Below are 14257 nucleotides of genomic sequence, written 5' to 3' on the forward strand. Positions count from 1 at the left end.
TGACACCCCCAAATCCATCCTAGAGAAGTGTCTTTGGGTGGACTTCCTCTTTCCACCATAATCCTCCCGCTGTGAGCTTCCCCCCACACTTTTTGGTGGAGAGCTGCACAAGGGTATTTCAGCCCCGTCACCATCATCATCATCACCACTACCACCCTCTCCCCCCAAGCCCCGGCCCCTCTGAGCTGGACCAGCTGAGCCCAGGGGTGAGAATCATTCTCCAGCCTAACCCCATGCTGCAGACTCCCAGGGTCTGTGCCCCGAGATGAGGAGAGCAGCATTTTCCTCTTCTCGACCTGAAGTCTCCAGGGCAGTGCCTGAAGGCCCAACAGCACTCTGTCTGGAGCTGTGCAGATAAGAGAATGTGGCTCATTATTTTATATCCTCTCTGGGCCACAACCAATGCAGTGGATGAAAATGAATTTGTTTTATTCTTTTGTCACAGCCTGCTAGAGGGATAATAGCATAATCATTCCATCCCCAGGCAGAGTTTTCTGTGTGAAAAAATTCAGCCTTGAAAACAAGCCCCGTTTCCTTGCCCTGATGAAACAGCCCAGGCCAGATTCATCTTTCCTCTAGGAGGTACCCAACCTGACTTTCTTATCTCTGAGATCTAGAGTTGCAGAAATTCCAGATTAATAATAATTATGGTACTTCTTTAGCAGTTCCTATGTGTCAAGCGCTGAGGTAGATATGAATTAATCAGATTGGACACAGTCCCTGTCCTACATGGTGCTCACGGCCTTAACCACCACTTTACAGATGAGGTAACTGAGGCCCAGAGAAACTAAGTGATTTGCCCAAGGTCACACAGCAAGCATACAGTAGAGTCAGGATTAGAACCCAGGTCCTTCTGACACCCAGGCATGTGCCCTATCCACTAAGCCACACTGCTTCTCTTAACAAGATTAACAAGGCCGCCCTCACTCCAGGGCCCAGAAAGAGACATTACTGCTTTTCAAGGAAGGTAGGAAGAGGAAGGTGTGAGGGGGAGTGTCCAGTGTGCTTTATTTTATAAATAAGAGGTCTCCAGCCAGTGGGAAAACACAAGGGTGGGGAGGATCTGGGGTAGAGCTGGTTTGGATGTGAGTTTTTGGGGGGGCACAGGGATTGTGCTTGTCTAGGCCAGAGTCGTGGCAGAGCCTGGGTGGAAAGGCTTAGCATGCATGGGAACTGATAGACCAGGAGAGGCTGGAAGGGTGAAGTAGAAAGGGGTCCCACAGGGAAGATGTGTGTCTTGCTCATCCTGCATTCCCCTGTTGTACGCTCTTGCTTCTGTTGCACTCAGACTATGAGCACTGTGTGGGACAGGAACTGTGTCCGATCAGCATGGCTGGCAGGCATATAGTTAAGCATATAGTAAGTGCTTAAATGTCACATTTATTATTATTATTATTATTATTACTCTCCCAAGCATTTAGTAGAGGGTTGGATTGTAAACTAGATTGTAAGGTTCTTGAGGACAGGGGTCACATTTACTAATACCACTGTAATTTCCCAAGTGCTTAGTACAGCATTCCTCTCAATAAATGCAACTACACGCTAAGTGTTTAACGGATACCTCTGACTGAATGAGCACACTTATCTTTGTGTGTCTGACCTTTAATTTTGGAAGAGGTAGGCTTCATCTTCACATCCGGGGGAGCCTGCTGTCCCTCTTATTCAGCACAGGGCCTGACTGGACATTTCTTTTATTTCCCATCTTGAAACCCATGTTAACTAATACATGAGAGGTAGCTGAGGAAGTGTCAGAATAGGCTGAGCTAAGACACCCTCATACCAGTAGTGAAAAACTGAAACTAGCAATTTTTTATATGTTGGCTACTCACTCCCAACAAGCTAGCAAAGCTGAACCAAGGGCTTTGCCTTGTTCTCTTCTTGTGACAGGAAAAACGCTTTTTAAGAGGCTTTTGCCACATGGTGATTCTGTTTTTCTGACTGGAAAACTTAAACAGTTTACTAAGGTGAATGAACCACACCACAACCAATCAATCAGTGGTATTTTATGGTTTGCTTACCATAGGCAGAGCACTGGCATTAAGAGCTTGGGAGAATACAAGAGAGTTGGTAGACACTTTCCCTGCCCACAGTGAGTTTATAGTCTAGAGGAAGTAAAAGTGGGGAGTTTCCTGTCCCAGTAGCAGCCTGAAGCCATGCCACTGAGGCACGGTGACTCCTACAAGGTCTTCCCACCTCCCTCCCACTGTGAAGGGTGGAAAAGGCCTGAAACCAAAGGATGACCACCCCTCAGTTGCAGTTTCCCATCATCTTCCCCTCTTCCCTCTCAAGTCCTTCTACTTTGTATTGCCATCAAACTCCTCATCGCCAATCATCAATGGTATTTACTGAGGCTTACTGAACACAGATCTCTGTTGTAAGTACTTGGGAGAGTACAATATAACAGAGTTTTATTATTATTATTATTATTATTATTATTATGGCATTTATAGTTGGTAGACACGTTCCCTGCCCACAACAAGTTTACAGTCTAGAGTCTTACAGTCTCCTGCAGAGATAGCGCCAATGATAATGCTCAGCAAATGACAACTCTTAACAACGAGCCACTTCACTCTTGTTTGTGACCATCCAACCCACTGGACCTCACCTTATCCCTTTTGGTTACTTCACTTGTACTTTCCTTTCCTTGAAATGAAACCTCAACCATGGCAGTTCTTACTGAATTAGCCACGCTAGGGCATAGATATTGGCATTCTTCTGGTCACGTGGGCTGTAAATGGGTTCTGAATGTAAAACATCTTCCATCAATGGTATTTGGTGAGCACTTACTGTGTGCAAAGCACTGAATTAAGTACTTGTTCATTCATTCATTCAATCATATTTATTCAGCGCTTACTGTGTGCAGAGCCCTGTACTAAGTCATTGGAAAGTGCAATTCGGTAACAGAGACAGTCCCTACCCAACAACGGGATTTGTTAAGTGTTTACTACGTGCCAAGCACTTTCAAGCACTGGGGTCGATACCAGTAAATCAGGTAAATTCAATTCAAAATTAGAACTGCTAAAATGAGAAGAAATGTAAAGCTCAACTAAAATGATGGCTGCAAGCCCATGTTAGGCAGGACTTTCGGAAATCACATTGAAGGACAGCATATAAAGCAGTGAGTCTATAAATGCTGTAAAATAATTTCACTTACTGATGTAAATACGAATCTAATCATTGTAAGTGTCAAATAGTCAACAACATTCAATGCAGCATTTTTTCTTGGGGAACTGACTGGTTATACCTATTATTTTTACTAAATACAACAGTTTTAGCTTTGTATATTGAAGCCGCAATTTACTCCATCCTCCCCTGCACCAAAATATATTCCAGTGCTTATCCTGAAATATCACCATTTCCCCCACCAGTTTGCACCCTATTTGTTGAAGCAATAAACACTGATGAATTCCACGGGGAAAAAATGTATAAAAATAAAAACAGGATACAGGGAAAGTGAGGCTCCAGTTAGGTTCAGTAAATGTCAACGGCGGCAAATCCAAAAGGGATAAAAGAACCCATGTCACAAAATCTGATTTTGCCTTTGGGTGCATTTCAGTATTCAATATAGCATCTAACAGCTGAAACATTTAACTCCACACAACAGTTAGCTTACCAGAGATTAAAGGAGAACTAGATCTGCTCAGGCCAGATTGAATGGAGCATTGATCAATTACACAGTTGATTTTTCAGGTACAAATATTCACAAGGGTCACTCCGACAAACAAAAATTTCACTTTCAGCTTTAGTCATGAAAAGTTCACTCAAAATCTAGGCCACTTAAGGTCAGCTACCTAATAGCTCACTCCAAAACTCTTCCAAAATGAAATCAAGTATGCTATTATGCAATCTGGATTTACAGATATTAACGGATAGTTTGGAGTTTAGCACAATTCAGGCAGCCTTTAAATCAAGTCACAGATCAGATTTCTCTGTCCCACGCGATGTGTATTTAGCTGCACTATTCAAGGTATAAAGTCAGCTTCAACAGATGTTACTTATTACTAGCTAAGTGTTAAGTGTAAGGGGTTGAAAATAAGATCCTTGGTACATTTCATACGCTGCAATGCTGCCAGTGAGAAGCAGAAAAAGAAGATTTTAACCAATCGTGACAGTACATTTTCTCAAGCATAAGGTGGTTATTTTAGATAGGACATATTCTTATCAACCATTTGAAAATAATATCTACCTCCCTGGATTTGTACTTGCAAAATCATCCCGTAACTTAAATGTTTCCAAAATCTGAGATCGAGTGGAATGAAGGAATTTGTCTCTTTTGGATTATATCGGCAGTCCTGATGACTGCATGTTTGTACATTCAGACGAGACAAGACCGTGAACTATTATTTCTAACCCTTCTGCTGGCAAGTCATTCCTAGGCCATCACATGCCCTGTTGGCAATTTGCTGTACTGGGAAGTTTAGCAAACACCAAGTCACATCAGTCACTGCTTCACGCGTTAAAAGATGACATTTTATTTTGTTAGTATGTTTGGTTTTGTTCTCTGTCTCCCCCTTTTAGACTGTGAGCCCACTGTTGGGTAGGGACTGTCTCTATATGTTGCCAATTTGTACTTCCCAAGTGCTTAGTACAGTGCTCTGCACATAGTAAGCGCTCAATAAATACGATTGATGATGATGATGATGACATGTGATTGTGACCAAAATAGCCTACATGGGGCTAACAGCCTAAGTACTGGATCCCCATTTTACAGCTGAGGCAACTGAGACACTGAAGCGACTTGTCCGAGGCCACGGAACAGGCAAGTGGCAGAGCTAGAATTAGAACCCAGATCCCTTGACTCATACACCTGCGCTTTTTCAAGGAGGCCACACTGTTTCCCTTCTCTTGTGTTTTGAATATAAGCACCTCAAATGCAGGTGCTTATTATTTTCCAGACTTTGTTTTATTCTGAGGAACTTATGGATGCCCCATGATTTTAGAAAGTTTGAGGCACAAGAGTTAGGATGTGCTTCAGAAAAACTGGACCCCAGTTGAGAGGGTGTGAAGACTCTTCTCAATAGCCCCATGGGTGCTCATTTATTGAGTGAATGATTTTCACCACAGTCTTAACATTCCCTCATCCTAGAACACTGTAAAGGATGAAGGATGCATTCGTTAAACATGATTCATTTAAAGCAACAATTCATACCTTTTTCTAAAGTAAATTGAAGGCCTCAGTTTTATTCCTTTCATTTTTGTGACTCCTGTAATCCTTCTATTGAAATGATCACAGATAGGCAGTTTTAATACAGTAAGAATAATAATATTAATGATAATAATAATTTAGGTATTTGTTTTGAGCTTCCTACGTGTCAGGCAAGGAACTGGGAGTCAGAAGGACCTAGGTTCTAATCCTGGCTCTGCCACTTGTCTGCTGGGTGACCTTGGGCAAATTACTTCACTTCTTCGGGCCTCAATTACCTCATCTGTAAAATGGGGATTAATAATAACAATAATAATAATAATGATGGCATTTGTTAAGTGCTTACTATGTGCAAAGCACTGTTCTAAGCCCTGGGGGGGGTAAAAGGTGATTAGGTTGTCCCACGTGGGGCTCACAGTCTTAATCCCCATTTTCCAGATGAGGTAACTGAGGCACAGAGAAGTGAAGTGACTTGCCCAAAGTCACACAGCAGACAAGTGGCAGAGCCGGGAATCGAACCCATGAACTCAGACTCCCAAGCCCGTACTCTTTCCACTGAGACACGCTGCTTCCCTGTGAGCCCCACATGAGACAGAGACTGTGTCCGACCCGACGACCTGGATTCTATCGCAGCACTTAGTAGAGTGCCTGGCACCTAGTAAGCGCTTAATAAATGCCATTAAAAAATGCTGTGTACCAATGACTAGGGTAGATCCAAGATAATCCGGTCCCACATGGGGCTCACAGTCTGAGTAGGAGAGAGAACAGGTATCGGATCCCCATTTTAATAATAGTAATAATAATAATGATAGCATTTATTAAGCACTTACTATGTGCAAAGCACTGTTCTAAGCGCTGGGGAGGTTACAAGGTGATCAGATTGCCCCACGGGGAGCTCACCGTCAATCCCCATTTTACAGATGAGGTAACTGAGGCCCAGAGAAGTTAAGTGACTTGCCCAAAGTCACACAGCTGGCTATTGGCAGAGCCAGGATTTGAACCCACGACCTCTGACTCCAAAGCCCGGGCTCTTTCCACCGAGCCACGCTGCTTCTCTGTTTTTTTTTTTTTTTGCAGATAAGGAAGCTGAAGCACAGATAAGTTAAGTGACTCGCCCAAGATCACACAGCAGACATGTTGCCAGAGCCAGGATTAGAACCCAGGTCCTTTGACTCTCAAGCCTGTGCTCTTTCTATGGGACCATGGAGGAGTGGTAGGGGTGCGGGGAAATACCTGGCCATAGCTAGTTGGGGCTCAGGGGGGACTAGCAGAGCTCGCTTAGTACAGTGCTCTGCACACAGTAAGCGCTCAATAAATATGACTGATTGATTGATTGATTGGGATTCTCACAACCAAGGCCCTCACCAACCATCACATCTCTCCACCCTCAAGCTCCTCTCCTCTGGCGGTCCCTCCTGCCCACCATGGGTCTCTCTTCTCCCCTCTACTAATACCCTCACATGCTCCCCCAGGCCCCTTAGCTATTAACCACACTCTTGTACTCTTCACAGAAAGTGATTGTGTTAAAATGGAACCCGCAGTGCTCAAGGGTTAACATTTTGCCTTTGTTACATGGGAGCCCTGCCTAATGTTTTTGACATTTCAAGCATGCGCAACTCAAAAGGGTTCTTACAGATAATGCAGCAAAATATAGTTGCTGAACTTTACCTACTTTTCAAAATGTCAGCATTGTTTTTTAATAAATTGTTTGACATTGCAACATCGCCTCAGTGCTTAACCGTAGTTTGGTAGCTGTGATTGATATTTTTGAAATTTGTTGATGGAGTCAGGACAAGAGTGAAGCTACAGAACTATCAGCTACTGGAGGTGCCCTGCAACAAAAGCAAATTCTTTTTGGACACATGGAATTTTTGACTGTGAACTGACTCCATCCACCAGGCTAAATCAACAAACAATTAATTTATTATCATTTTGGGCAGTTCCCCAAGTTGCATATTTAATGGATGTTTTAAATTGTATCTGTTGAGCACTTACTATGTGCCAGGCACTGTACTAGATTTACTGCGGTAGATACAAGCCAATCAGGTTGGACACAGTCTCTCTCCCACTTGGGGCTCACAGTCTTAATCCCCCATTTTACATATGAAGTAACCGAGGCACGGAGAAGTGAAATGACTTACCCTAAATCACACAGCAGACAAGCAGTAGAGTCAGGATTAGAACCCAGGTCCTCCTGATTCTCAGGCCCATGCTCTACCATTAGGCCATGCTGCTTCTCTGGCCACACTGCTTCTCTCCTGGCTTAGTTGGTAACACATCGGCCCCCTTCTAGACTGTGAGCCCACTGTTGGGTAGGGACCGTCTCTATATGTTGCCAACTTGTACTTCCCAAGCGCTTAGTACAGTGTTCCGCACACAGTAAGTGCTCAATAAATACGATTAATTGATTGATTGATTGATTAACACAGAAAGCAGTATCGACTGAGAGAAGCAAAATGACCTCTGAGAAGCAGCAAGGATAGAGCCCGTGCCTGGGTATCAGAAGGACCTGGGTTCTAATCCCAGCTCTATCACTTGTCTGCTGTGTGACCTTGGACAAGCCACTTGACTTCTCTGTGCCTCAGCTACCTCATCTATAAAATGGGAATTAAGACTACGAGTCCCAGGTGGAACAGGGACTGTGTCCAACCAGATTAGCTTGTATCTACCCCAGTACTTTGTAGAGTGTCTGGCACATAGTGAGCGCTTAACAAAAACCCTAAAAACAAAACAAAACAAAAAACCCTACACGAAACCAATTTTTCAGGTGATTTTAGTTCCAGGTACTAGATCAGGTGAAAAATCATTTCAACTGACTATTCTGAGGATCTCCTCCCTGTTTTCAGTGTAGCTCCTTTAGAAATGCTGTGAGTTGGAGAATATGTTCCAGAGATGAGCAAACGTAAAGTGAATAAATTAATTAAAAAGGCATTACCCACCCAAATATACCTCACTCTGTACTGTACTGATTAAACTCTGTGAAAATCTGCATAAGCACAAAGGCTACGCTCCTAATTGACTAACAGGTTTGATGAATTGGAAAACTACAGTGACTAATTAACTGAGAGCATTCAAGCAATCTGTCAATATTAACCAAATGCCCGGATTAATTGAGAGTTTTTTGTATTCAATCTCAAACTGAGACTCTGAATACCACTCGGAAAACAAGGCGGGCAGCCGCATGGCAGCCAACTGCAGAGACTTTGAGAAGAATTGATAGTGGTTTCTGCATTCTCCATTACCTAGGCTGAGTTTGAATGATTATTGTTGTAGTTGTTAAACTCTCCCTGTGTGTCAAGCGCCGTTTTAAGCGCTGGGCTAGATACAGTATAAGCAGATCCGGAAATAGTCCCTATCCCGTTTTAAAAGGAGGGAGAATAGCTATTTTATCCCCAGGTTCAGATGAGATAACTTTAAATATTGTCTTCCCTCAACTTCAGGGTGGACCTCAATTGGCGTCGGCCATTTCAGCCACAAACACATTCACAGGTGAACTTCACCATCAGTGGTGTTGTATTCTTGTAAGGTATTGTACTGTACTCTCCCAAGCGCTTAGTACAGTGCTCTGCACATAGTAAGTGCTCAATAAATGCCACTGATTGACTGATTGATATCTCTGAATATGGACAACAATACATAAATGGAGTTATAGGTACACATATCTTTATATATGGACTCACAAATAAGCATACTTGGACCTCCAGGCATTTATTTGAACATATATTTATGGATCTCTCTCTCTTGCTCAGCTTGGGAAGAAAAATCCTATTTAACATCCACCTGAGCCAAGACCAATTAGGAATGAGAACTCCCTAACCAACAACTCCGAGCTGCTGTCTGGGCCAGCAAAGCTCCTTTCCTGCAGTCGTTCTCGAATTTGACACCTCCATCCATAAAGATTTTTTACCCTCTTGTTGCTTCACTCTCCCTTTCATGACTCTTCCCCACCTTTTTCCCCTTCTGGCCAGGAACTCACTGATGTGTGGTTTCCATGTAATTTCTTTCTTCCCACATATTTTCTGCCTTGTAAGCCATCATTTGGCTCTATTTTGGAACTTTCTGGCCCCATTTGGGGCAGAGAGGATAGGATGTTCTTTCTCTCCGCTTCTCCTTTCTGGAGAAAGAACTCTGGTTTTCTGCAATGTTGAGCCAAGTTTTCTGGCTTTGCAGGGTTTCAGCTCCTAAAGTTCGGGCTACACTCATTGATTCTAGGGATAGAGGGAAATTTAGTCATTTCTGGCCATATCCTGATGCCAGGAGTCAGAGGGCTACGGCAGCTGGAGATGGAGGGATCTGAATGGGATTAAGTCAGATTCACATGAGGACAAGTCACTGGCAGGCGGCAGAAAGTAGCCCAGTGGGAACTTGTGTTAACTAAGTAGAATAATAATCACCAGCGCTTAGTACATTGACTGGCACATAGTAAGCACTCAACAAATACCATAATTATTATATTTGTAAGGCTCTATGTACCGAGCACTTCTAAGTGCTGGGATAGGTATAAGATAATCAGGTCAGACACAGTCCCTGTTCCACATGCGTAAGGGGGAGAACAGTATTGAATTCCCATTTTACAGATGACGAAACTAAGGCACATAGAGCTTGAATAACTTTCCCCAAAGGACTCCAAACCCAGTTTTGCCCACTCCCCCAAATAGTCCTAGGGGTTCTGGTGCATATGAGAAGATACTTTAGGTCTTCAGCCATCTCTTTTCTAGTTCCCTTTTCAACGGCTTATATTTTTCATGAACAGAAGGAATCGCCTGGCACCCAGTTTGCAAGTTTCCAAATGTTATGTGGAGAGTGAACCGAAGACAGTGTTACCCAGTGGAAAAAATACGTGCCGGCCTGCTGTGTGAACGTACCTTCTCTGCGCCTCAAGTCCTCACGTAAAATTGCCATTTAATCCGACTTCCTTCTACTTCATTCATCCATTCAATCGCACTTACTGAGCACTTACTGTGTGCAGGGCACTGAACTAGGCACTTGGAAGAGTACAACAATAAACAGACACATTCCCTGTCCACAGCAAGCTTACAGTCTAGAGGTGGTGAGACAGACATCAATACAAATAAATAAATTACCACTTTGTACTTAAGTTCTGTGGGGCTGGGAGGGGGGGGAGAAAAAAAGGAGCAAGTCAGGGCAATGCAGAAGGGCGTGGGAGAAGAAGGGGGAGGGGGTTAGTCTGGGAAGCCTTCTTGGAGGAGATGTGCCTTTAATAAGGCATTGAAGGGTGGGGAGAGTAATTGTCTATCAGATTTGAGGAAGGAGGGCTTTCCAGGCCAGAGGCAGGATATGGGCTAGGGGTGGGCGGCAAGTTAGGCAAGATGGAGGCACGGTTGAGACGGTTACCACTAGAGCAGCAAAGTGTGTGGGCTACGTTGTAGAAGGAGAGAAGCGAATTGATGTAGGAGGGGGCAAGAAGGAGGAAATCTTTAAAGCCAATGCTGAGGAGTTTTTGTTTGATGTGGAGGTGAGCCCTCTGTGGAGCAGGGGCTGAGTCCAACCTGATTATCTTGTATCGACCACAGCTCTTAGTACAATGCTTGACACGTAGCGTTTCATAAATGCTATTATTCTATTACAGGCCTCACTTGGTGACTGATAGGACGGGCAATATTAACATCTAGGTGTTTTGGTTTGGGTGGAGAAGTTTCTTGTAGAAATCTCTACAAGGAGGCTGGGTGAGGCGCAACATTACTGATTCAGTAAGGAGAGAAAAGGTGCGTCTAAAGAGCAAGGGGAGGTTATTGAAATGTTATGTGTAGAGCTTGTGTAATAGAGGAAAAGATAGGATTGACTATGTGAATAATAATAATAATGATGGTTTTTGTTAAGCGCTTACTATGTGCCAAGCACTGTTCTAAGCACTGGGGTGCATACAAGTTTATCAGGTTGTCCCACGTGAGGATCACAGTCTAAATCCCCATTTTACAGATGAGGTAACTGAGGCACAGAGAAGTGAAGTGACTTGCCCAAAGTCACACAGCTGACAAGTGGTGGAGGCGGGATTAGAACCCACGACTTCTGACTCCCAAGCCCGGGCTCTTTCCACTAAGCCATGCTGCTTCTCTATAGAATAGAAAACAGGAGGTTGACGGTACATAATTATTTGTGTACGTCAACGGCCTTCACAGCCTCAGCTCCTTATTCATCAACTGAGATTTAGTTTTTAAACCGTTAGCTCCATAAAATCTTTAAAGGGTATTAGAGTTTTATTTGTGCTCAGTCACAAGTAATGGATGCACATTCCCCTTCTCTCTCCACGCCCCCAGGGGTGGACCAGGCCACACTTTTCAAATCAATTGGACTTCACGGGCAAGAAATTGATGGCAGATATGGCCGATGTGTTCAGAAGAGTTATTTTATTAATATGCTGAATTTTCCTCCCAAAAGGTAATGGAGATCCCTGAGCAGTTCAATTAGTGAGCATTTACTGACACCTAAGTCTTTCCACTTAGGCCACGCTGCTTCTTAGCTAATATCATTCAGGAATCTGTGCAACCCAACGTTTTTACAAGGTTCAAGGCCAGCTTGGCATCAAGGGGCTTGGGAGTCAGAGGATGTGGGTTCTAATCCTGGCTCTACCACATGTCTGCTGCGGGACCTTGGACAAGTCACTTAACTTCTTTGTGCCTCAGTTACCTCATCTACAAAATGGGGATCAAGACGTGAGCCCCATGTGGGACAGGGACAGTGTCCAAGCTGATTACCTTGTATCTATCCCAGAACTCAGAACAATGTTTGGTACATAGTAAGCATTTAACGAACATCACATTATTATTATTATTATTATTATTTTTACTGTACACGTTCCTCGCATATGCCACCTTCTTAGATTTTATTTTCTGAAAAATCTTGTTTTGCATTTTCATAGCAGCTGCTGTGGTTGTGGTATCCTTAGGGTCTGTAATAATGAAACCTGGATGGTAGAAATGTTTGATTGGAATTTCCTTATTAGAATTCATATTTCCTACTGTGAATAAATTGGATGAATTTTTTGCTTGTACCCATGAGCAGCGATCACTGAAGACATAAAATGAATATGAACTTCAAAGAAGTTCACGAAGATGACACGTAGGGTTTCCCATTATATCATTTCCTTTCTTACAACTTGACAAAGAGCTCAGCAGCTGCATTTTGCTCATGTATTCACATTAGAAAAAGCGAACTGATTCCCATTTTGAAATATAATTATGTCTCATCCATTACCAGAGAAGACTCTGGAAGACTGATTATGCTGCATGACGATCCACTATGAATTCGATGAGAATGGTTACTATTAGCTGTGGAAGAGTCAATGATGACTCATTTATTCCTCAGTAGAACTCAATCAGGTGATACTCATCTTGCAAGATGGACTATTGTTACATCCAGAAAAAAGGCATTCAGAGGTCTTCAATAGTATCCACTCCTGAAAGTACGGGGATGTGAAATTGAAAGCGGCAGCTACAATGCAGCCCTTGCTTTCCTGGAGATCAATTCCCCATGTTTAAATTTCCCTAAATAACACATCCATATAATTTCTGGTAAATTCACATCAAAAAGTAATTGAATTAAGTACTGGAGGGAGGGATGGAGAGGCAGGGCCCTCAGTAAATTTGAAAATTCCTACAGGGTGAAATACTTTGAGTTGTGCCAAAAAGTCCACTTTGGTCCCTGTTGCTCTATGAGAGTGAACTGCAAATATCTTGTTCCGGGTTTCTCAGAATGTCTTGAGAGTTTCCTGTTCTGTCATTGATGTCGGTGGAGCGACTGGTCACATGCACATCCCCATTCCTGGAAAAGTAAATCTTGATCCAAAACATGATCTTTCACTCCTGAGGTTTCTAAATGCTTTTCTGTTTTCCTGAACTGCATTTTCGTGGCTGTCCGGATTGGTTCCTTTGTACTGCTTAGGGATGGGGGTTAGGTCCCTTTACTTGTATTTGTGTCCTGTGTTTTCACAGGGGGCTCAGGTGTCCTCTTCAGCAGATGAGGCCCTCTAGACTGTAAGCTTGTTATGGGCAGGGAACGTGTCTTCTAATTCTTTTGTATAGTAATGATGATAACGGTAGTTGTCAAGCTCTCACTATGTGCCAGGCACTATACTAGCAAGCACTTAGTTCAGTGCTCTGCACTTAGTAAGCGCTCAATAAATACCACTGATTAAGGCAGTGGGCTGGATAAGACTACCCCTCATCTGACTTTAATTACTCTAACTTCTCTAGTCCCATGTGGAGTAGGGACTATGTCCGGTCTGTAACAAACCTCACAATTTTTATCAACATCTCCCTCCCTCTCTCATCCCAGACTGCTCAACGCTATATATCCAACTCTGAACATTTAGGGTTTGGTCCAATCTAGGCCTCTTTGCTTGCCACTTGCACTTTTTTAATGTCTCCCTTAAACTAAAAGATCTCCCTGGGAAGAGACCACGTCTCACTCTACCTCTTTACAGCATCTGGAACAGCGCTCCACTCCTAGAAGACGCTCACTAAATATTGCTCACTGACCCTTGCAGTTGTTTCCAGAGATCCACAAAGGATTATCGTCATTTCGAACTTCCAAGGTGAGCTGATAAGCTGCGGCAGCCACCTCGTCCACTGTCTAAATGTTTTAAACTATGTTAGTTTGCTAGCAGCCAAGGGGTGGGATCAGGGAAGAGGGAGGTGGGACATTCCAGTACCTGAGTTTGGAAAGAGCTCCCAGGTCTGGACAAGTTAGGATGTTCCCAGTCTTTAGGAACAAATAGGGTGGGGATCAGTGCTAGATACAATCAACCATCCCCCATGGACTCATTAAGGCCACAACCGTCACTTATTTTGCTCGGAGCCTGGGCTGACGGAGCAGATGTGTTGCCCTGGCTGGGAAGTGCTAACCTCATCCGTTCTGATTTGTCCAGGATTTGTCCAGCCTGGCAGTTTCCTAGTGTGAATGTCTTTGACCAACTCCCCTTTCCAAGCATTCTGAACCCCGGGATCAGAGACAGATCACTGACCATTCGCTGGTCAGTCACCCTGTTTGAGCTGAAGGGTTTATATGTATGTGAATAATCAAGCTCTGCTGATGACACTATCATTAACTCAATCCCCACTGTTTTGGGTGAAGCTGTTTCTTTTTGATGGAGGT

General features: G+C 43.5%; 1 protein-coding gene across 1 annotated transcript in view; it reads left to right on the forward strand.

Moving 5' to 3' along the window:
- Positions 1-14257, forward strand: part of LOC119945434 — a 73948-nt gene that overhangs the window by 19001 nt on the left and 40690 nt on the right. Inside the window, 5 exon segments of the mRNA XM_038766525.1 lie at positions 9897-10032; positions 11350-11381; positions 12024-12040; positions 12856-12933; positions 13650-13697. Coding sequence (XP_038622453.1) covers positions 9897-10032; positions 11350-11381; positions 12024-12040; positions 12856-12933; positions 13650-13697 — 311 coding nt within the window.

Source organism: Tachyglossus aculeatus, chromosome 25, assembly GCF_015852505.1.
Source record: "Tachyglossus aculeatus isolate mTacAcu1 chromosome 25, mTacAcu1.pri, whole genome shotgun sequence".
NCBI lineage: Eukaryota > Metazoa > Chordata > Mammalia > Monotremata > Tachyglossidae > Tachyglossus > Tachyglossus aculeatus.